Genomic DNA, 24,027 nt, shown 5'->3' with positions numbered 1-24,027 from the left:
ATGCAAGTTAATCTTCCACAGTTTTGTCTACTTACTTGCCTAAGACTGAAAAAATATATTGGTTATGAAGGACTTTGTTTTATTGCTATTGTTGGCTTGCACTGGGTGGTTCCATCTTTATCATTTCAAATCCAGACTCTTCGGGGACAAAATATCATTTTTCTATCAATTTTTTTCCAATTTCTTAAAATTGTATAAAAATAAAGGATTTCCACAAATGTGGGATAAAGGTAACCAATAATACTTCTATGCTTAGGATCAGCTGTTGGAAATGTGGTTGACAGCCACAAGACCAGAAATAAACCTCTAGCAATTCTTTAGTTTAACATTTAAAAGACATGAAAACTTCTTATAAAATTGACCCCCCCATACAGAATGGAACAGCTAACCTAACAGCTGTTTATTATTACTTTTTAAAATAATGGTCCTAAGTTTAAAAATAAAATCAAGTACTTCCTTTTATGATTTTCACATTAGAAAACTGCACCATTCAAAATCTGTGGCCAGGGAAACCCCTTTGCAGTAAGACAGTTTTTCTCAATAGTCGTCAAGAGTGTTTTCCAGGAAAACATTTCTAACATCCAGTATGGAAGCCAGCTCCAAAATGTGCTTTTGGAGGTGAGGGTTCTCCACCGTTTCATCTCTTGGCAGCTGAGGGTAAGATTCTGGATAATTCCGTGTTTCCTGCTAGATGACAGTGAAAACAAAAAGAATCAGACTTTTTTTTTTTATAGCTTTTCAGAAGAAGACTGCACAAGTCCAATTTCACATAAGAGATAACCCAATCTGTTTAGCCTGCCAGAGAGAGAAAAGTTTCCATCAGAAATGACGCCACTTCCAGTTTTCCATTACCTCAGAGTGGCTCTACAAACCCCCGTTCGTCTAAGACGGTTAAATCATACATTCATAAAAGCTTTGCCATATAAAACAATGACAAAGATTAAAACAAAAAACAAAACAAAAAAACCCAACCTGACCTATACTTACCTAATAGCCCAGAGTTTATTTCTTGACACTGTAGACACTTCAGCATCTCCACTGGGAGATTTCTCCCATCCTAAAGGGACCAATCCATCCCCACTCACAGATGACCTATTTTTCTCCAGGAAGCCTAGCAGCTAACTTCGGTTTGGAAAGCTACGAGATATCTGTTACATGAGTTACATGAGATGAATGCTGTATACTTCCTGTGTTTTGACTTTTTTTATTCTGTAATGTTTAAAAATAGAGTAGGCAGTTGATTTGCCAACAGACAGAAATATAGAATGGTGCAGATCCAGAAGCAGGATTTCATTGTTGGTACAATATTAACCAGCAGGGAGGGAAAATACCATCTTCCTGCTTAGTTTACTCATTAGAACTTCAAACACCTTTCAAACTCCAATCCATGTTAGAATACATTCCAGCAATGAAGTTCCAAATCCTTTCTACTTTCCTCTCATATTCTTGTTCTACACCTCTTTAGCTGTGTAGAAATAATAGTTCTCACTATCAAAAGGAATTTTTTCTACCAGACAAAGCTGTTTAGAGTGACTCAGAACATCTGCTACTTATGTAAAATATTAAGAATGAAGCAAGACAAAGGCTTCATGTGTGTGGAGAGGTACAAAGACACAAATTCAATACAAGCTAAAGGCATTAGCACGTGAATATCAGCTCTCTTTCTGAGGTCACAACTATATGTTTAGCCATTAGGCCCTTCCATCCTGCAGTTCTATAAGCACTCAACTGTCATTCTCACAAAGGCACAGATATCTCTGCATACCCGGAAAATTTTGTGCATCCTCATAGTAGCTGAACAGAAGATAAATCTTGTTAGAAGCAAACGAAGAAATTCATCCCCAAAAAACTGAAGAAAGGATTGATCTATAAAAAAAAAAAAGGCAACAAACAGAATCAATTCAGAAAGGCTTTAAAAATAAGACCTGAGGAAGCCACAAATACTTGCTTGCCTCCTCCCTCCTCGTTTGCTACTCTGTCCCTTGGAAAGGCCGAGCAGCAGAAAACAGCATCACCTGAATTGCACCACGTCTCCACCGCAAGTCCGCGGCACGTACCTATGGAGCGGGAGTGGGTCAGCAGCTGCGCGATGTCTCGATTGATTTTCCTAAGATAATCCTGACACTTCTCCCACAGCCCTCTGCGCATGCTTGATAATCCAGAGACAAACAGGAATGCCATTAAAGGATTGTTCAGAAAGAGTGTGAAGAGGCTGCCCCGCTGAGACTGATCTAAAAATCAATAGACAGAGATACATTTGGCTCATAAAGCAGAAAAGCTGTCCTTGCCTCAGAATGAAGCTGCTCACCCACTGCATTCTCCAACAGCAGTTTGTTAGCTTCACGTGCTTTCGTAACCTGTCTGCCCAAGGCAGCACATGAGCACAGACCCTAACAGCCCCAGTGCCAGGCTCTGTACTGTACTCCAGTGCACCATACCACACCCTCACAACAACAGCAAGACGTTCCTGACTGATCAGTGAACATCACACAAGCATCTAATAGTTGATAAAGAATTCAGCTCTATTTTTCAAAGTCCATTTAAATTGAATTAATTATTACAACACTTGCTTTCTACTTAAGTTTCTGCTAAATAGCAGAACTAGTTCTGAAACTAATGAAAAGTGTCTGCTTCTTGCACATTTGCTCATGATGCTTGCCTAACACTTCTCTACATAGCTTAAGCTAGATGCTCATACTTGTCTTTGTGGTGAATAGTAACCTTAATATGGCAAATTCCGATAAGGAAATTTTAAATAGAATCATAGAATCATAGAAAGCTTTAAGTTGGAAGGAACCTCTGTAGGCCATCCAGTCCAACTCCCTGCAATGAACAGGGACACCACAGCTAGATCAGGTTGCCCAGGGCCTTATCCAGCCTCACCTTTCAAGTCTCCAGGGACGAAGCATCCACCACATCACTGGGCGACCTGTTCCAGCGCTTTACCACCCTCACTGTAAAAGATCTTTTCCTTTTATCTAACCTCTTTGAGCTTGAAACCATTTCCCCTTGTTCTATCACCTCAGCCCCTGCTAAAGAGTCTGTCCCCTTCTTTCCTGTAGGAGAATAGTTATTATTTTATCATAATCACGTGGACAGAAAAATGATGTTTCTTCTCCTGATCCTGCTATAGACCCACCTTCTCAGACAATGCAAATCCAAGTTTTCCTAAAGCTACCCTCTAAATCAGAACCAGATATGAGAGGATTTTGCTTCAGATTTGACATTTAAAAGCTGACACCTTAATGCATTCTGCTGACCTTTGGGTACTAATAAATCTATCTCAAGTGCTAATAATAACAGCAATAATAAAAATACAATAAGAATCCCAGCACTGTGCTAGAAAACACCATACTATACTTTATACTATACCTTGTAACGCTTTTGGATATGCTGTTGGAGAAAGCAAGCACACCAATGGTTGTCCAAATAAGTTGGTGAAATTCTGTAACAGATAAGAATTTAGCAGTATTGATTGTTACTCTGCTTGCTTTTGAATATTCTACAGGTTAAGGGTACAAAGAATACTCAGGACATAGAACACGCTAACTTAACTGCCACACAGTTAAGATTGGTTGTAAAACTGAGAAACTGACTTACTTCTAGCTCACAGCACAGAAGAGATATAATCCATTATATTTTTAAGGCTGCTTAATCCTCTCATTTCACTACAACTGATAGCAGACACTAATTTCATGGAAATATGGCTTTCGTTAATAGGCAAAACAAACAAACAAGAAGGATATCCTGCAATAGCAATGAAAGCCAATGGCATTAAGGTCAAAAAAGATGTAGTGTTTCTCCTCAATACCAACAAAATTATCCCATTAAAGTGCTTTCTTTACGCTTTTCTTTCCAGAAGAACTCTGCCTGATGAAACAGAAGAGCCCAATGGAGAAAAATTCTAAAATCTGTTCACTTTAAAACAAGCAGGTCACAACCTTAACATCTGCTGTATGGAAGCCACGTTGTAAAATATCTATTCAACAGACCTTCTACCAGCATTTTAAGGATTGCACTGGTGTTCTGTTGCACACAAATTCCTCCAGAAACCTTAAAAGACGTCTTTGTCTTGTTTCACTACCATTCACCTGGTAATAATCTTATTATGTATCTAACAGGCATATTAACTGGCAATAATGATTACCACTAAAGAAACGCGCAATGAACTTCCCCACATTACCTGTCATCTGTCTTGTCAGCAACAGCTTTCTTAAAAGTGCAGGCTTGCAAATGCAGAGAAAATGTAAATGTTTATGTCTACATTCCTCCTTATGCACCCAGAGCTGAAGCGCAACACACGCTTCTGCAGATTATATTCTTAAAACTGGCAGGATGGATGTCAGGCGTAAATCACCACAAGCACTTGCTTGTGCAAAATCATCAAAAAGACAATTTTTTAATTCTTCCTGGTTTCTGCATAATTCACTTGTAACATTCCTTTCCAGGCAGCATATTTCAGTTAAATTAGTTTCACCAAATAATTTCATCCAAGTCTGCTAAAGATAAGAATCCAGTCCAAAGAAAATAAAATACTACACGTACCTGACAGAGTGCTCACTAGTCCTAGAAATCCCTTTATTTCAACAAGATCCTGATGGAGATTTATAATGCTAGATATTAAGGTTCAGTCTCTAATGTAGAAACAAAAACTACAATCATGAAGACGCTATCTGCAGCCAGCTCAGCAGTTAGCAATACTGAATGATAAATAAACATTCAAAAATTCAGGAGTCACTTCAGACACTGACAGTTTTGATGAATAGGGGCTGGCAGGTCACACATTCTCAACATGCGTGCTCAGTATTCATGAGCAGATTCACATGTTGAACTCAATCTTCTATCACTCAGTCAGAGGCCAACATAGATTTCACAGAATCACAGAATGGCCCGGGTTGGAAGGGACCTCAAGGATCATGAATCTCCAACCCCCTGCCATAGGCAGGGCCACATCACTTCTTGGCTTTTGGCTAAGACCAAGTGTAATGTCGTGTAGATTTCTGACATGTTCCCTCAGTAAAATGAATACTGCTATTAGACATTGCCTACAGCCATAAAGTAAAACCAAGGGTCAGTCTCACACATCTCAAGAAGGGCATTGTTCCTTGACAGCATCTGTGAACAGTATGGATTCTAAATGTGCCAGGTGGTTAGGTCATTATAACTGCTAAGTCCTACAATGGGAAAAACTACCCAGTTTACCCTAAAATAGAACTCTTCGGAAGATGGCTGCTGCTTCTTCTACCAGCTGCTACATCTAAACTGTGGGTCCAGGAGAATGAGAGTCTCAAGATTCCAGGCACCTGTCTCAGCTCTCGCCCAGACACAGCTGCTAACCACAGCCCAAGCGAACACCAGGATTCACTTTCCACCACCTCAGCTCCTGAATTCCACAGGGAAGAGTCGTGTTCAAGCACACAGCAAAGGAAAAGGAGCAGGTAACAGCCATGGCTCAGGGGAGGACCACACCGTGCACCACAAAAAACAGGAGAACTGCTGACAGCAGGTCTAGATAAGGAAATGCCCTGCCTTTCAGTGCATGGACAACTCCAAAAAGGATAAGCCACACTTTTGGTTCAAAATTGGCTCTTTTTTTTTACTTCAGTATTCAAGCTTCTCAACAGAAGTGCAGCTTTTAAAAACACATTTCACATCTCATAAACATTTCTTACCAAAAGAGAACAACCTGTGATCTCCAAAAGAGGTCATCTCACACGTAAGCTCTGCTAAATTGAGGGTTATGTCACATCACTGGCAAAGGCCTTGCATTCTTTCTGGCTGGAGCGATACTCTTTAAGACTCTGCATTTGACTGTAATCGCACACAACCACAGCTACCTGAAAGTAGTGATTTTAAAATATTATTTCATCTACATATACAGTGGGAACCTTCAAGAACGCAGCCATCTGTATTTCAGTTGAGGTTCAAAATAAATAAATTTTAAAAAGCTTCAAATGGATGTGCTTGATCTGCGGTTATCTTCCACTTTCAGTTAAATATACAGGGAAGTAAATACACAATCAAGTAAGTGCTGATTGTCTGACAAAGTGGGCAGGACGTACTTTCAGCCATCACTATTCAAACCTTCAAGGAAGGTTGTGAGGATGGGAGTGCACACAGGAGATCAGAAGTGGATTTTAGAAGAGGAAGCGTGAGCAGTTGCTGTTACTGCTGGTGCTGCCAGTCGTGACATTTAAATGTCAGGATAGCTGCTGTCTTGTCAGAAAAGATCACAGTGACTGTGTAGAAAAAAAGTCAGTACACTGACCTCAGCTTTCCACAGAATTGCACAGAACCTCTTTGTGCCAGTGCTTAAGTCTACAAAACACCTTGTAACACACCGAGGGAATATCTGCAGGACAGCACTGTTAAGATATTCTGCTACATGAAACCAAGCACGTAAGCACATGCAGAACAACAGACAGGAATTTACAAGGGCTAGGAAATACTGAGACTGAGAATTCTGTCACTGCCCTTCAGTTGAAAAGAAAACAAAACAACTATATAGGAATCAATGTCAAGAAAGAGCAGAGAAAAATGAATCTCCACCACACTCTCTTCTCAGAGTAAAGCACTCTAATTACATTTCTCTCCCTTTAAATGGAGAAGAGATTTAATAAAAAACAAATTTATGCTGCAAGCTAGCGTGGTGAAGTTAAACACAGCAGTGGTTAAAAAGCCCTCTGAAATGCGCTACAATGCCACGAACAACACTCTACAGAGAGGCCAGATCACTTCTAAGACTGTTAGGTAAGAATTACATGGCTCAATACAGAACAATTCCGAATCACCTAGTCACTAATTTAATAACTCATTAGCCAACACAAGCCTTTAAAACAAACGATGCAGGCTGTGGATACGGAAACAAGTTCATCTGGCCACTAGACGTCCCTACTCCGCCTCAGAAACACAGCTGTGAATGTTCACTTTTCTCACTGCAAATAATGGAGCTATAAAAAGCAAGACATAAGGAAGTGGCACTTTCCCCAGATATAGCACATTCATAATATCTAATTCATGACTGAAATAAGTGTCATAATGCTCTCCAGATGCAATAGCCAACTCAGATTGCAAATGCCTGCTTTTTTATTACCCGAACTGCAGATTCCCAAATATGATTTGGCATGGAGTAATTCTATTTTGAGTTGATAGCACCCTAGAAGGAGACTCATTGTCCAAGAATACATCACTCTACAGTAACAGCGGATGCTAACTTGAGTCTTGTTATTTCTTTGGTTGAGATACTTTACAGACACAGACACCCCATGTTTTAAAAGATTGGTCTCAATGCTTTGATTTGTTTCTGGTGGTTAAAGGCAACTGAGTGCTGGATGACTGGAAAAAAAAAGCAGATTAATTAGTGCCCTCCCCCATGCACACACACACCAAGCTTTGTCTTTGGTATATAACAAAAATAAACCTCCCACCAGAGATCTTGGAAATCTTGAACTTTTATTCCCTCCAGGAGGATTTATTACTTTCCAATGAGCGGCTGTTCATGTGCTTCTCCTTCTTGTTCCTATTCATAGGATCAGATCCTGACTAGCATGCACAACCTCAAAAGAAAAGAAAGACTGAATACAAAGTGTTTAAAAAAATATCCTGTTAAAAGTGTAAGCTAACTAGGGGTTGACACTGTATCCTATCATGTAAATAGCTGTCTCCAAGAGCCTTACCTTATAGGCCACACTGTTCGAAGAATCCACAATGATAAAAAGTGGCTTTCTTGTGAAAGGGTAGAGATCCCCAGGGTGAAGGCTGAAAAGAGAAAGATGCTTCACAGAGCACTAGGATTGCTACGAAGCTGTGACAGGGCACGAGTTTCTCAAACACAGCTGCTCATGTCCACACAAAAAGACATCAGTTCCCTCTTGCCTCAATCTTCAGATTCACCCTGAGAAAGTAACTGCAAAACTAACTGGGTATTCTCTGTAACATGGATTACAGGAATTGTTAGTTCTTTCCTAACAAGAGATGTAGAGATGTTTGTCTTCTTGAGAACTAATCATCCATTAACTTGAAACTTCCCAGTAATAAAGAATTTACCTTAAGTCACAGTAATACTTCCCATGCTTAAATTGTCATTTAGAATTGCACAGTCATTTACAATTGGTGAAGTTCAAGCCAATCTACATTTATGATGTCCTGCCATGAACTGAATGTGTTTGTAATTGTCACACTCATAAAACTTACCAATGCATCTCCTTGTAAGATTGGTTTCGCTTGTGGATAGCATCTCCATTTATAACATCCCGGTTACTATTTGTCAGAACACCCCCGAAATCATATGGACCTGCAGAGGGCAAAAAGAAATTTGAAATTAACAGCTGTAACGAAGCTCTGTTAAGAACTTAATGAACACAGGAAAAGGAGGAAGCAACCAAAAATCCCAGAAACAAAGTGAATCTGAGCTACTATAGTTGTAGGGAGAAAATGGAGGAACGTGGAGTATTTACTGGCTACATAGTCAATGTAACTCATATTCAGTAGTTTGGTCATCTATCAAAATAGAAGAAAAATGCAACATCATATTTTCTAATTTCTTCATTCACTATTTATCCACAGATATAACACAAAAAAATCCAGATACCAGCTCTCATTACACTAGATAGCAAAAGATTAAAACTCATTACTTATTTTGTAGAGAACAATTAATACCTTCGATAAATGTCTGCATAAGCTAGTATATCCTACAACCAGAATCTCACTAAAAACTAATGTTAAATCAATCAACCCCTTTAGCCTCTCAGAATTGATATAACATCTGCAATAAGTGCACTGCGAAGAGAAGAAAATGTTCAAAGAATGAATTTCAGTATTCCAGAAAGGACAAAACATTTTAAACAGGTCTCCAATCTGCAGCAAAGATTCATTTTTAATACTTCAAATACAGAATTCACAGTTCTTAAATGCACATAGCTGGACATGTGCTCCTAAGTAACCTAAAGAAAGGTTCTGCTAAGCTCACACAACTGAGCTACCTGCCAGTCTGTTCGAGAGCAAAAGTGAAAGGAATGGCTGAAAAACACCAATTCCTACATAAAAAAATCAACGCGCTTGGGATACCAAGAAATATTTCTGCCATTGATATGAGTATGAAGCATCACTAACTTTAGCTCAAGACAGTATTAGGGTTTCCTAATACTGCTATACAGTTGCAGAGTTGGTCGACTCACATTTGGCCACCAACTGCAACCTTTTCAGGATTGGCTACATAGGACACTTTTCCATTTCAAAGAAAACTCTGGGGCTACAAAACTAGGAACAGAACATACATTAATTTAGCACTGTTAGAAATGTCTCACATGTGACCTGTCAAGAACAAATGGCTTACAGGCAACTGACAGTGCAACTTGCACTGCTCTTTCTTTTAATAAGGTGGAATTTTTGGGGGGGTCCATGCAGACTGCATCACCTTATTAAAAGAATGCCGTTGTAATGAGATTCATTTCATAAAAATTTAAGTCTGATTATGCAGCTTTTCGGAAGACAGAGCTCTAATGGCAAAGTAAATGGTAAAGTACTGAACTGAAATAATACATGCAGTGAAGTGAACATAACACAAGCTGAACAGAACAGATCAGCTAGAACCCAGCAACAGTCATAGCAAAAAGTAAAATGTTAAAAACATTTAAAAAAAAAAATCACTGCCACAATCAAAATTTGACAGGGATTTTTTTTTTTAACCTTTAACATTTTGAGAGATCTATAAATCATGCATGGGAACGGACAAGGCATGCATCTCATAAAGGAATGCAAGTCTCAATCAGATGAGGTGTGTACAATATTTAGGATGTTAAAAACACTTTTTTCCTTAAATTATAAAAATATAAGTGGATCTTTTGACTGTGTTTGCTTCAGCCAACTAATTTTCAGCTTTTACATTGCAGCTCCATCCAAATGTTCTGCTAAATTCCAAAGAACAGGAGGATGAGGTGAGGGGAATAGTCAAAAAATCATGAAAAGGCTTGAATTGTCACATTAACAAGTATGCAAATAGAACAGTCCGTGCAGACACTTCAGCCCTTTTAGCACCCATCCTGACTGTATGCTCTCACAGTACTAGAGATTTGAAAGAATCACAAAGTGCCAGTTAGCTATTTTATAACGTTTGCACGGATGCATCCTTTGAGCCATGTGGTCTTCAAAATTGGTAAAACTTTTGATACTTCAGATGCATCAAAAACTGGCGATGTCCTTTAAAAAGGTCCCAGGTTAATGCACACTAATTTAAACACAGAGAATTATCTACTGCTTGTGCAAAGAAAAGACTTATCTAAGTAAACAGTAGAATAAAATCAACTTGTCTTTTACAAGGAGCTTTGTGACATCTTTCTTGATCACTTGTCCTGGAACACAAAGAGAATTCAAGCCCTGTTCATGACAGGGAGCATTCCTTTATTGTACCTTCACTATCCGAACGACCTGATGGGAACACGCCCGTGGCAGACAGGTAGATCAGCAGCACGCTGTTTGCAGGCAGCTCCTGAAATTCACAGACAGAAGAGTGGCAAGGGGAGAAACGCAAAACACTCAACCATTAGATTAATAAAAGCATTATCATTGAAGAACGCACTGCTCCCACTCCCAGCTGTCCTTCATGCTTTTCTTCTTAGGAGTATATACCACTCTCCACTACGTACACCCCTTTAAGCAGGCGAGCATACAGACAAAAATGTAAAGCAATGATATCAATACTGTTGTGTTTGTTTGTTTCCATGCAGACCTGCAGGCTGATCTTAGAAGTTCAAACAGCAGTTTAAAAAAAAAATAAGATTTGCTTCCACATAGAACCTGTTACTAAACAACCCAGAACTGAGGCTTTCCAAGATATGGAAACCCCAAGCTTTCAGGATGCATGTGAGCTAACTCCCAAACTATTTACATTCTGACAGGAATTTTTTTTTATGTCTGAATACTCCAGTGTGTGTAACACCTGCCTCTCCCCTGAATTCCCAGCTGAACAACAAAAGCAACACATCCAGGCTCCCACACAGACTTGGAAAATAAGCCTCTTTTCATCCCATCTAAGGACAGTCCATATGACAAAGCAGAAGCTTTTAAATTCTGCAAAAGGCTGAGCAAGTGGGGGACCAAAATTCACTGATTTCACAAACCTTAAATGATGCTGCTAAAAATGTGTACAGCTGGCTAAAAGTTGGTTTATAAAGCAGGTATTTATGAGGGTTTTCTCGCCTGGCTGGTTTCTCTGTTGACTCCTATTGAAAAACAAATAAATTTAAAAAATAACTTTATATTTACAAAGCAGCTTCATTACCCTCTAAATTTCTGCTTATTACAATGTTTATTTTCAACGTATTTCCCACTGAAATGGCTTGCCCATGCAGCATTTCCTATACAGTAAAGTATGATGTAAAGTATTAGCAGCAGAACTTCACATGGTCCCTCACTCTGTTATCTACAACATCCTCTCTAAAGCACAATCCACAATAACAATGGAAAACAAGTTCCCTGTCTAAATTAAAAAATTAAAATCTAGCTATTTATTTTTACCTACAGATAAAGTCGGGTGGGTTTTTTTGCTTTCACAGAAGGGGATATTTAACTTTGATATCAGTTAGCAAGATGATGAACTTACGTGGCTCCATGACTGCCAGAGTGAAAGCAAAGCAATGGGTGAGCATACGTGGACAAGGACAGACACTCCTTCAGAAGTACCCAGGCTACACTACTGTAAACCACTTGTGAAATTATGTCCAACTGTTCATTTCTAATAATTTACCCACTATTGACATTTTTTCCCCAAGAAAATAAAACCAAAGGTAATGTGTTTGACACATTACTTGAGTCAAACTCCACAGATTTGAGCTACCCTCCATCAACTTCAGGTAAGAGCTACATCAGCCTTCCTAACTGGCTCTGCACAGTGACAGTACAGATAGTTTCTTTTCTTCTTCCCCTCCTCCAAGCTGTTAAAACCTGCTGCTAAGTTTGTCACTGAAACAAAACTCACCTGCATTCCAGGTTTGTTCATCTGCGAAGCTAAATTCATTGGTTCTCTTTCAAGTGCTTGTAGCATTCGGAACATGTCAACTGTCAATTCACTGAACTTCACCTGCAAAAGGAGACAAATGGTTTGCTCTGTCAGATACAACTGAAGTAGTCTGTTTTTCTTTGGAATTATCCAAGAGTCTCAACTACATCCCACACGCCACTTTCTGTCAATATATCTCTGAATCTCAAAAGTCTGTGAATGACTTTGAGGAGCTCATACAGGACGAAGTCTATTTACTATAGTTCTACCAGCCCAGTTTACCGCATTCACAAATTAGACTTTTCTGACTTGTTCACAAATCATGTGATGGAATACCCCATGTACTCTGTATTTAGACACTATTTGGAAGATACACAAACTCCAGTTTACATTCAGCTCTGCTGTTTACTGTAAAAAGAGTTCAGAGATAACGAAGTCTGCATAGTTTCACCACCATCATCATCTAAAAAACAAGCCTTTGAAAATCTCGTGAAAGCCCTTTCCTGTTGCAACTGCAGCTGGAACAAAACGTCCCGTTGAGACCCTTCAAGCACGAACACTGCTAAGAACAATCTCTTCTATGAAAAATCAATTGTATCTAGCCTCTACTGCAATAATCTAAATATTCTGCTCCGTGATTAAGAGATATTGCTGAGAGGGAGAGAATTTGAGCTGTAACAATACAAGTTAAGACTTCATGATTACTTTTACCTGGTTATTGCAGTTCCCAATAATCAGTGCATCTGCAAGAGCAAGCTGTCCCACTATCATTCCCTGCTCCAGCAATGGAGCTCCAGTTTCAGAAAGCCTGTTGGAGGTGATTACAATGGTGTTGTCGTCATTTAAAACCATTACAGGGTCTGCCTAAAAAGGTAACCAGAACAAATTAGGAATTCAGCAGAGCACACAGGTTTGCATTTACTGTACATAGAGAAGACAGCGTCTTCTCAGTCACAAACTTTTCAAAAATAATGCAGATTTTAAAAATTAGTTTGCCACGTTTGTATGAAAGCCACTAAGGAAAGGCACTCCAACAATCAAAGTGCACCTTGGAGCACAAGAAAAACTTTGAGCAAATAGGAATGGCTTCCACAGCAGCAGAAATAAAAAGGTGACTGAGCGTGTCTCAGCTTCACAATTCTGTCTTCACTACGTTGTATGACCAGGTCTGACTTTTCAGGCACTTGAACAGCTGTCACTGCTACACTACTGTAAACACATTTCAATGATTTAATTGGGCAACAACACAGTCCTTCCACATGGCACACCTGCTTAGCACAGAGGTGGTGTCACAGGAACACTTTGGTGAAGAAGTCAGAAAAATTTACCTTAAACTGACAGAAAGAAATGGTATTCTCACCTCAATAAAAGCTGCCACTTCCTGAAGAACCAGGTTCCACTCCACCTGATCTTCAGTATTAAAACGATGAGTGTAGTCTTCAATCTCATCTGAAAGCTCCTAATTTAAGAAGTTCAAATGCTCAGTTACTTCCTAAACTGAAAGCTTAACTGTCACTAACTTCACAATGTGCTTAGCTGTGCTGGCCTTTAAGAATGGAAGAAGAGTCACTTTACTCAAGAACAGATGCAGCACACTTATGACTAACATGCCAGCCAAAACAAGCTCCCTCAGGAGACAAAGTGCCAATGCTGCAGTGGGTTTCAGCAATGCCAAGTTACTTTTCAGCAGGTCTCAGTGTCTGGAATGTCTCAAGTGTAACTATCACATTCACATACAGCCTTGTTGCTTGTTTTTCCCTTAACCTATGGACAACAAGGATTCAAATTTAATCTCACAAACAACTTCAAATACATTACGAAAGTGAACTGTGTGGCTTTTTTTAATTGCTGCTACTAATTCAAGTGAGCTTAGACAAAAAGACAGTAATGCAACTACACAAAACTGTCAAAACCAGAAGCTGCTTGCAGCAAGGTTGTCAGAGGGGTTTGGGAGCCACATACTGTTAGGAGAAGCACACTGTTCCTTCACGGCAACTAAAGGGTAGCTCTCAATCTCAGCAGTAACTACTGGAATATTTCACTTGGCGTTCAAATAATACTATCAAATTATTCATACATCAAGTGTTTGATCAAATGTCTGATTCACAGAAGATATTCATTGTGTTGGATGTCATATATATTATAAAGACCAGCACTGGTCAGTACAAAGACTTGAGTTTACAATTATTCAATACTTTATTCCCATAGCAATGGCATATGCAGATCCAGCCTCTCTAATTTCATGGTAACATTTATATCCTTTAGCAAGGCTTCATTCTGATGGGTCTTTGGGAGGTGCAAAATATATTCAGGATGTATCCTAGACATGGGACAGAGTGATGGCAGTTTGGAAGGGAAGAGAAATAAGCTCAGCATCAAACTTGGAGACATGGGCTTTCACAGCAATGAAGCGTCACGAAGACTTCCTGGGGGAGACTTCATCAATGTCTGCAATCAATTACAGGAATGAAGAGGTGTTCACAGTCACTGAACGATTCCCACACTTTCAGATCAATAACGTGGATCTTACAGTTCATTTTCAACTACATCTTCTTGAACCAAATGTTCGTGTCGTACTGGTATCTTTTCACAGTTCTATCCATATTACCATTTCCTTCTGTGGCATCCAAATTCACAATCAAAAGAAATTAAAAAGGAAAAGCTACATAGCAGCACTATCAAATATCATAGATCTAATTAGTGATATTTAAGGTTAAATAGACTACGATACTGAGTTCTGAATTAGGAGAAAAGCCCTGAAAAAACCAATGACCTCCCACTCTTATCACCGTTACCCTCATTTTAACATACCTTTACAAGGTCCTTTACAACATCCATTTTGTTGAGCAAGAGACAAACCACTATAAACCTTGCATAGTAACGCAGCTTCTTAACCACTAATTCAGGCCTGAAAAATACCATAGAGAAATTAGAGATCAGAATACAACACAGGTAGGCAAAGCATACAACGCAGCATACCAGGTCCCAGCACCAAAACTGAGCAGGACTCAAGATGTCAGAAATTTGGGGCTAATAACTTTCCAGCTAGGGCCACATAAGAATGTTCCTCCAGTCTTCCTGTAAAGCTCTTATTTATACTAAGGTATTTAATCATGGCAAAAGGGTTAAAAAAGAAACTTCCTCCAACAACACTGACTTCATCTCAGTTATGATCCTATGTTCCAAATTACTTGCTACTTACATAAACTATTCTGGTCTTAGGAAAGAAAAAAAGAAGGGCATCCATTCAGATATACCTGTCTTCCTTGTTAACCTGGGAGTAGTATGACCTCTGCCTGATCGCGGAATAGAAGGAGAAAGCTTCATTGAGATAGCTGGTTTCAGAAGTGCGCAAGCTGTAGAGGAAGAATCAGATTAGCTCAGGGCTTCAGATGCAAACCCGTGCCAAACCCTCCCTTCCTGCCCCCTTAACCTTTTTGTGCATCAATGGCAAAACTCTCTCTTCAAGTAACTTTTTATGTAAGCCAGACTCATTCTTATTGTATGCTGGGAAGACAGATTTCAGAGCTTGGATTCACTCTCTGATAACAATAAAATCTGCCCATCTTGTGCCCATAGGAACAGGTGACAGGTTAATTCAAGAGTTTAAAGGTACATTAAGCTCCCAAACTTGTACATCACACTTTTGCACAAGAGCCACATGCAGCACACGTGGAAGACTTAGACACCTTGGAGGTGGGAGGTAAGTCCTTAGGCAGTATGGATGTGACTCTAGGAATATCATAGCAGGCTCAAAGGTGCCTTTCTCTGCAGCATCCCCATGCAGCCCCAAGTGCCTCTCGTTCAGAGCTCATGACTCAACTGACATCCGTTTCTACCTCAGCATGCCCCTGACTGAGTATGCACATAACGAGCATGGAACTGCCACTAACACTGCATTTCCCTACTGAATCCTTTTCTGTGCTTACTTACTAATAATGGTAATAGAGCTGCCCAATCTTGGAAGCAATTTCCCCAATTTGCCACCGCTTCAACCCATACCGATTGTCCAATACTTGTCTATTTCGCAAGAGAGAAAAGAAAGATTAAAAGGCATTCCAGAATTTCTCAGATCATCACACCAGACAAGACAAAGAGCCGCTGTAGGGCCAAATTCAGCTTTTGTTACTGGTGTGGTATTCCCAAAAGCAGTTCCTCACAGAGCCAATAGCATTGCATATGCACACCAGAACATGGCCATTTAGGTTGCAAAAAACTTGTGAGAGCTAGACATAAGTATGTTGCATGAAATACACGAAACAAAAAAGTCACCAAATCCCAGAACACTCAACTACACAGCCAACATGAGGTGTGAAAGATCAGAGCCCACACTGCAGCAAGACACTTCACACCACTCTAGATAGGTTCTGCACTGCAGAAGCCATCATCCCAGCTTCTCCTTGGCAATACATTAAAGCAGCATGCATTCAAGTAGAGCAAAAGGTTCTGTTCTACAAAAAACAAAAGTTGCACTGAAAACTCTGTAACATTTTAATTCATTAGACTGTGAGCACCACAGGAAGTGACTATTCCCTCCCTTCATGCTTGAATGACACAATGAAATTTCAATCTTAATGGGGGCCCCTGGCGTACCGTAATGCCAGAGATTAAAGTTGCCTTTAAATTCATGGAACAGAGCTGCCCACAACATTCCCTTACCGATGCTGCTGTTGAAACTTCCAGAGTTTGGTGTAAACATCAAACGTTCGCCCAAAATAGGATTGCCACTGCTTCTGCCCATACTGAGGTAAATCCCTGCAACAAGAGAAGTAATTTCATCGTTTTTATGTACAGAAAGCTAAACTGGGCCCATAAAATATGATCATTTAAAAAAAAAACAACACAATAAGAAATACGTACCTGGAAGCGAGCAAGCGAGCAATAATATAATGGCAATTAGTTCCTTTGGACTAATTTAGATTGATGATATTTCTTTCTACTCACTCAGGAAATAATCTTTTTTAAACAAAATGGCTGCTCACTGTTTCAGAAACAGTCCTATAAAACATGTGTAAATCAGCTGTCCAAGCATCATCAGGCCAAGCAAGCAATGTAGATGCATGCAGCCAACATTCACTGGATCAGGTTACACCATCAGGGTAATATTTGTCACCCCTTAACCCAGAGCTAGCAACAGCGTGGAACCTGAGACGTGTGTCTTTTTCATTATTGATTTCCAGTGCTATAAAGCAAGTTAGTCAAGCCACTTCCATTCTCCTTTCATTAAGTCATTTAATTTCCATGCTGTGATATATTTTCCTCCACCTTTGCCCTACAACTGCGATGCAGTCCCAAGGATTTTAGCTTTAAAGGTACATACTCTCAACCCTAGCAGAAGGCCTTCATCTGAGAGTTGTTTGGGCCTTGGAACAAACACAACCGAGAAGAATGAAGACTGTCACTCTCACTGAATTCATGATGCTTACAAATCTGTACTGAAGTTGATTCAGAGGAGGCATACAAGCAGACGTGGAACTGGAATAGCATTTCCAACATGGCAAAGTATGTCATTTAATTCAAGAATTACTCATTCAGGGAATGCTCTCTCAAATCACTGTGCTGGTTAGCACACCACTCAGCATCTCACTCTTCCTGCAGCAGACCTGCCTGCAAAGGCTGCACTTCCAAGCCTGGGCTATCCAAGCTGCAGCAAATCACTACATTTTGGAAATCATGCCATGACATCTAGAGGAGTCAAACAGGCAAAGCACTATACCACAGTTTCCAGAGCAATGTGCTGGTGTCTTTCTGCTAACTACAATTGCTTTAACAGCACCCCAGGTAGAAAAGGAAATTAACGTTCCTTTGTATATCAGCCAATCATACTTGCCACTCTTCCTCCCTCAAATACTGAGAAGTAGGTGTGTGCACAAACTAAGAGATAGACAGCTGTTTGTGGATGATTGTTATGTATATGCCCCTCATCAGTAATCTAAAATGGTCTCTGCATCTCACCTGGCATCTTCTATTGCATGACAGTCACCTCTCAGTTCTGCCCCTCCCCCTGCACAAGCCTAAGCATTCCTATGAAACCTCATTCAACTCACTGCACTGCATTGGGTGGGAATACAAGAAAATAGTGGCATTCTAAAAAGCCTCTGTTATGCAGCACGCACGTGCCTGGCCATTGTTGTCCACGGTCACTGCTGGGTGTCCACATGTATATTGCTCAAGCTGCACGCTCTCCTAATTGCAGCTGGCATAGCTGCACAGTGCCATGCGATCCCTGCGCTCCCCAGGGAACAGGGAAGATCTCCATGGAAACAGACAGTCGCACTTGTTCTTTTGATAGTATTCTGACATGGCTGTAATAAAACTTCATTTATGACAATACATTACCATGGCTCCCTCACAGATTTTTGCAGATAAGCCCTGCCATTGCCACCACCCATTTTCGCTCCCGTTTGCCGTTTTGTGTTCTCGTGTTGCTCCCACGTACCACAAAACCTTGCCATGAGAAAGCAGCCAGCATAAGTGAGCGAAGACATGTAGTGCACAGTTTCTTTAATCAGACCAGAGAATCTGCCTTACTGGGTGAGAACGGTAGTCCAAGGAGCTCCTGCTTCAGGAGCCTAAGCAGTACTGGGATAACAGGCTTTCTGCATAGCTTCTCCCTTCCCCCTGACCCACAAGGACAGTGAGCACACCAGGAACACAGTATCCAGCCTCACCTGCCATCGCTGTGTGAAGCCTCTCAGCACAAGACAGGGCTACAGCCTGCTGCAGTACTGAAGCTAACAGGGCCCTGTCGTTTCTAAACCAGCAGCATCTCATAAAACTACGGTTCAATTTGCATCTTACTAGAAGTCTGAGAAATTAACAGTTAAACACTACCAGCTCTTTCCATGAAAGGAGAGCAGTCACAGTTCCCGCAGTTCAGCATTATGAGTAACAAGACCCTTAATATAAATATAGGAAAGTACAATATCTGTGGAACATCCTCTTATTTAACCTTTAAGCTTCCATGTGATACTGAAAAATCTTAAGCATAGACAGCATCTTAAACAAGAAAATCGTAACTGATGACAGTACGCCATAAGAAGCTGCTTCCTAACATGCTTCCTCTCCTCAGTATTTTTCCAAGAGAAAAACAAGTGGGAGTGGGAAGAGGAGGGAAAAGAGAAACTGGCACATACTTCATTGACTCGCTCAGAACTTACAGCTCAGGGTGTTCAAAAACAAGTACAGATACTGGAAAGACTCTATCAACTCTATTCTAAGTTGCTCTGGTAGGTACAACCACAAAAGGATGGCAGTGTGAGCGTCAAGTACACTTCAGAGCAGCACTCTTGGCAGATCATCATATGTTTTCCTCAAATGCCGTATTTGGCATCTGTAGTGGGAAGAGAGGAAGGAAATGCTACTGAAACAAAGACGTGGCAGGCTGAGCCCTTGCATTTTTGGCAGCAGCAATAGTTAAGCAGCTGCCAACACAGCTATAGGCTCAGTTCCCTGTAGCTGAAGTGCCCAGAGGAGATTTGAGGAAGTCACTGCTCTCCTGTCTTTCCCTCATCACCTTATTTTTTCCCCCCCATGAAACATATTCCATATTATGATTCTATGATATTAGAGACAAGAGAATGCCATAAAATACAGCAATGAAGGCCATAATCATCTTCCAAAATGAAGGAGGCAGGCAGGTGTCAATCTATTTATTACGCAAGCAAAAAGCAAGCAACTGGGCCAACAGTCAGGGTCTTGCCAAGTCCCTTCTAGGTAGAACTAACCACAAGAGAACAAGCAGTAACAGAGGAGATGCCTGAAGACTATAATGTCACTTGACCCCACTATTATGGACACAAGAATCTATGGCCTTGTTGGTAAAACTTGTACGTGGTTAAGTTCAGTGCAAGAAAGAACTACATTAATTGCATTAAGTTACAGCAAGGACAGAGGTACATTCTCCTTTTCACTTAACGGAGCTGGCTGTTGAGGCTCATCTCTATTTTTTTATTGCCCAAATTCCACCAAAAGTATTTTCCATCTTCTTTTCATCTAGCTGGATAACGTTTCATCTTGTTGAAATATCATGGATGCACGTGGAAACTATCTCTCATCTGAAAATCCAATAGAAGCTCTGCTTTCCTCCAAAAATGAAAGCCAGAATGACTGAAGGTATTCTGCCATCTCTGTGATGAGCATCACACATCCAGACAAAGACAGCATTAATTTGTACTCTTCAGTGACTCAGGTCAAAATTTCAAGCCAGCTGCATCAGAAAGTCAATGTAAGGCACCGGAAACCCTGGCCTCAAGCTATCAGTCCTCTTGCACTACTGCCTGTTTCATACCGCGCTGAATGCAATCACCAGAACTCCTTGCCTCTACTGCACGCTCACCTTCCAGATTTTGGACCATAAAGTATTCTGGATTTGGTAATCAACTTTTAAAGCACATGAAAAACATGATCAATCTTTGGGGAGAGGGGGACATCTTTGCTAACCATCTGTGTTTGAATAACAGCAAGCTGTATGGGCCAAACACACAGTATTACTCAGAGACCAGTAAGAGGTTGAACTGCCAACAAGATATGAGCTAAAAAGCATGTCGCTTAAGAGACTCTACAGCAAAACTCAGAAATAGAACAGCTCTTGGAAATATAATCTTTAACTCAGCATACATTGACATAAACAGGAAACCTATATCACTGTTTCTAATTGGAATTATTTTCCTTAAACTCCTCTTTCTCTTATTCCCTTTCTTATTGGTGCTGACAAAACAGATAGACTTACCTTAAAAATGCTTTAAAGACAATGGCAGATGTTACCTTTCCCCACAGTCTATATTAAACACCTGTTTCACCAGACACAGACAATATAGACTAAAATTTGGACGTTGCTGTTTATCACTTTCTAAATTGCCTTCACAAAAATATCCCTGGCCACCTTCCCTCCCACCTAAGCCAGTCCTCCTCATCCTGGCACAGAGATGGGGTTTCTGTGGTACTGCCTTTTGCAGTTGCATGCAGCTTAAGCTGTACAGTAACATCTGGTCCTCAATCAGGTGTTTCAAACATTAATTCTACAATTTCACAGAATTCACAACTTCTAGCTTACTGCCAACTGACATGACTGAGACATTTAACTCACATTTCTCACATCTTCCCTACCATCTCAGGAGAAGTGCATGAATCTCTACTCCTACAGACATTCTCACGTATCTGGTCCAAAATTACCCATACAGAAGCGCAAACTGCTCTCTGCTGAACAAACTTCCTGGTTTTAAGTTTAAATGCTAGTTATATATTCAGCATCACTCACATGCTCAAACACACATTCCAGTGCTTTTCTGAAGCAATTCTGATAACATGCACTAACCTTAGGCCATTGAATAGCTGTTTAGATTTATCCAGCAAGTAGCAAAAATCCGTAACTGTTTTCCTCTCTGCTTGGGGAATATCATCTTCAGCTCCTCCTGATGACATGATTTGTTTTAGGGCAAACTCAGTCCTATGAAGAAGAAAACAGAACATTACTCAGTAATTGAGGGCTACTGTGAATTCATCCAGATTGCATGCATGTTCCACAGGGATGGTGACAACAAGCATGCAATTCCCCCACAGGTTACTCTTCTGAAGAGTCTTTAACAGCTGAGAACCAAAGCATGGGACTAATTACTGCACAATGCAATAGATAACAAAGCAAAATGTAAAATGGCACAAGAGTCATAAAATAAAGAAACTGAGGACTGTACTCACAAACACAAAACTGCCAATAAAAGGATATTAGCATAAACAACACTTCATACATAAATAGAGACATATTCTCTAAATTTGCCTTTCTGCAGAGGTGTTTATCCCCTGCTGTATCTAGGCACTAGTCCCACTTCTGTTTACATTTCATTTTCTTTCTGGGACTGTTGAAAACTTTGTTTATGGTTTGAAAAGTTTGTTAGCTGTTACTGGTATAACGTAGCACAATTGGACAGAATGGCTTTTATAGTCTGACTTACAACATACATGCACAGAAGATTATCCTTTCTAACAGCCAAAAGTAAGCCACACGCATCTCAAAAGTAGCAGTTTAAAACTGCTGCCAGGTCTTTGGCTCTTCTGTGCTCTCAAAGAATTCTGGCGCAAGTTAGAACACAACCCCAAGGGGCCAATGCAGAGCTTTTACCTCCAGCAACTTCTCTACCGGATTGGTAAGCACTTCTATTAAATAAGTTTCCAACTTGTGCAAAGGCTCTGTTTGGACCTTGCTAGCATAAATAATTACCCCAAAGTCCCAATTCAAGCCAGAAAATAGCACAGCTAACTCCTTACAGTCAGTGGAAAGTACCCACAAGTATCTTCCATCAGTTGTAATGATAAACCTTCTCAACAACTAGGCAGACTTAAGAGAGAGCTCAGAGCATTTCATTCCCACCAAAAGCAGAAGAAATCAGTGGTTTCCAGCTGCTCTGGGGAAGTTAGCAAGTATGTGCTGCCACAATTCTCTAGGTCAGACAAGATGCAGCACACATTCATTTGGTTTTAAACACCTACATGATCATGGAGCGCAGCATTACTGCAAGAGCATTGGGTGTGCTGCACAAAGTGCTTGCTGAAGAGCTCCAGAAAAACGTAGCAAGCATCTCTGCAGGTAACTGCAACACAGGTGCCAGTGTAGGAGTTCAAAACACACCAACAAGATGTCAAAACCTGTTGGTACAAGTCCAGCAAAGCTGAACATGAATACTGTGAAGCACCAGCCGGCATCTGAAATCTCTAAGCACTTACGGTCACACAGCATGAAACACACAACAGTAAGAACTGGGAGAACCAACACAGGAAACTGAGGGGAACGGGGGAGCTGACAAACAGAGGTCAGAAGTGGCCAGGAGGTGATTTAGGAGTTTCAGGAGGACAGACAGTACCCCAGGTCCCACGTGCTCGGCAGCAAGCTGGAGCTAAATCCTGCGGCGAGGCCCTTGGTTCCGCAGCGCTCCTCTGGGGCGGGTCAGACACTCTAGAGTAACTTCAGATACATTTTTAACAATTGAGGGATTTGCGAAGTTGCAAAGCACATTTCATACAGTCAACACACTATTCCCAAAATTTAATTCGATGGCACAGTCCATTTCATCTTATGCTGCTTTAAATTACACTATTCATCTGCCACAACTCTTGCCAACACTGGCCACCTGACTGCTGGCCCAGGAGCAGGCAAGTAAAACCAACTGCAAGTCTCAGAATCCATCAGACCCTCTGCAAATAAGGCTGTTTCTGCAATCAATAACAGATAAGCCAGAGAATTCACTGCCTGCTGCTTTAAAAGGTATCAGGAGACAGAAGAAAATTCTTGCAGAGAAACCATAAAAAGCTGGGAAAGAACAAAAAATGAGAATGATTGAATTAAGAGAAAAAAGACTTTTCAGATTGTAGGCAGTTAAGATGTACTTCAAAAGTCTGTGCCAAGCCCAGACAGTTCCTAATTATTTAGCACAATGCTAATTTGTGGGAAGTCAGAAGAACTGGGGGGGGGGGGGGGGTGGAACAAAACGAAAACAGAGATCAGTCAGCTGAATAGCTGAATATAAAACATTTTGGAGATTATTCAGCTTCATGATGTGACAATCAGTATGAGGATCTGAGCCTATCCATGAAGCAGAGGGCCAAAGTACCTTTTCTGTTCATTGGAAAAAATTATGAAAAGCAGAGAGAACAACCTGTCCTCTTGTCAGAGACTTCTGCTGCAGGGATCTAGGAAACAAACCACATGTAAGCACATTCTGACACTGCAGACCCCTTGAAAAATTAGTATGCCATGGAGATATTGCACTACCGCTTTCATTTTATTCCTCTATACACAGGTTCAGGAAAGAAAAAAAATGCATGTTGCAAACAAGCCACACATTGTATTAAGGCAACCAGAAACTTGAGTTTAGACTAAAAAGTGGTATTATAAAGCCAGGATTAGGAGTAAGAGGCAGAGAATGACACGAAGCACCACACAATCCCCAGCACTACCCCTAATGCCACTTAAAATGTTAGAAGAGCATCCATCTTTATCCAAGAGGTCGTGTTCGCTCCACTGCAGCGTGCAGGGCAGA

General features: G+C 40.5%; 1 protein-coding gene across 1 annotated transcript in view; it reads right to left on the bottom strand.

Annotated features, from left to right (window-relative positions):
* Window positions 1-537: 537 nt before the first annotated feature.
* Window positions 538-24,027, bottom strand: part of SCAI (suppressor of cancer cell invasion) — a gene marked incomplete at both ends in the record, with an annotated part of 30,477 nt that continues 6,987 nt past the window's right edge. Inside the window, 16 exons of the mRNA XM_079544538.1 lie at window positions 538-684; window positions 1,766-1,866; window positions 2,058-2,231; window positions 3,373-3,445; window positions 7,677-7,758; window positions 8,194-8,293; window positions 10,408-10,486; window positions 11,118-11,219; window positions 11,975-12,076; window positions 12,707-12,859; window positions 13,356-13,454; window positions 14,807-14,903; window positions 15,253-15,351; window positions 15,929-16,015; window positions 16,655-16,750; window positions 21,312-21,443. Of these exons, the coding sequence (XP_079400664.1) occupies window positions 538-684; window positions 1,766-1,866; window positions 2,058-2,231; window positions 3,373-3,445; window positions 7,677-7,758; window positions 8,194-8,293; window positions 10,408-10,486; window positions 11,118-11,219; window positions 11,975-12,076; window positions 12,707-12,859; window positions 13,356-13,454; window positions 14,807-14,903; window positions 15,253-15,351; window positions 15,929-16,015; window positions 16,655-16,750; window positions 21,312-21,443 (1,723 nt within the window). The remainder of the gene's footprint in view (window positions 685-1,765; window positions 1,867-2,057; window positions 2,232-3,372; window positions 3,446-7,676; window positions 7,759-8,193; window positions 8,294-10,407; window positions 10,487-11,117; window positions 11,220-11,974; window positions 12,077-12,706; window positions 12,860-13,355; window positions 13,455-14,806; window positions 14,904-15,252; window positions 15,352-15,928; window positions 16,016-16,654; window positions 16,751-21,311; window positions 21,444-24,027) is intronic.

The sequence above is a fragment of the Tetrao urogallus genome (assembly GCF_951394365.1).
Source record: "Tetrao urogallus genome assembly, chromosome: 19".
In the NCBI taxonomy this organism is placed as follows: domain Eukaryota; kingdom Metazoa; phylum Chordata; class Aves; order Galliformes; family Phasianidae; genus Tetrao; species Tetrao urogallus.
The sequence above is the reverse complement of the archived record's forward strand: the minus strand, read 5'-3'. Positions and strand labels throughout refer to the sequence as shown.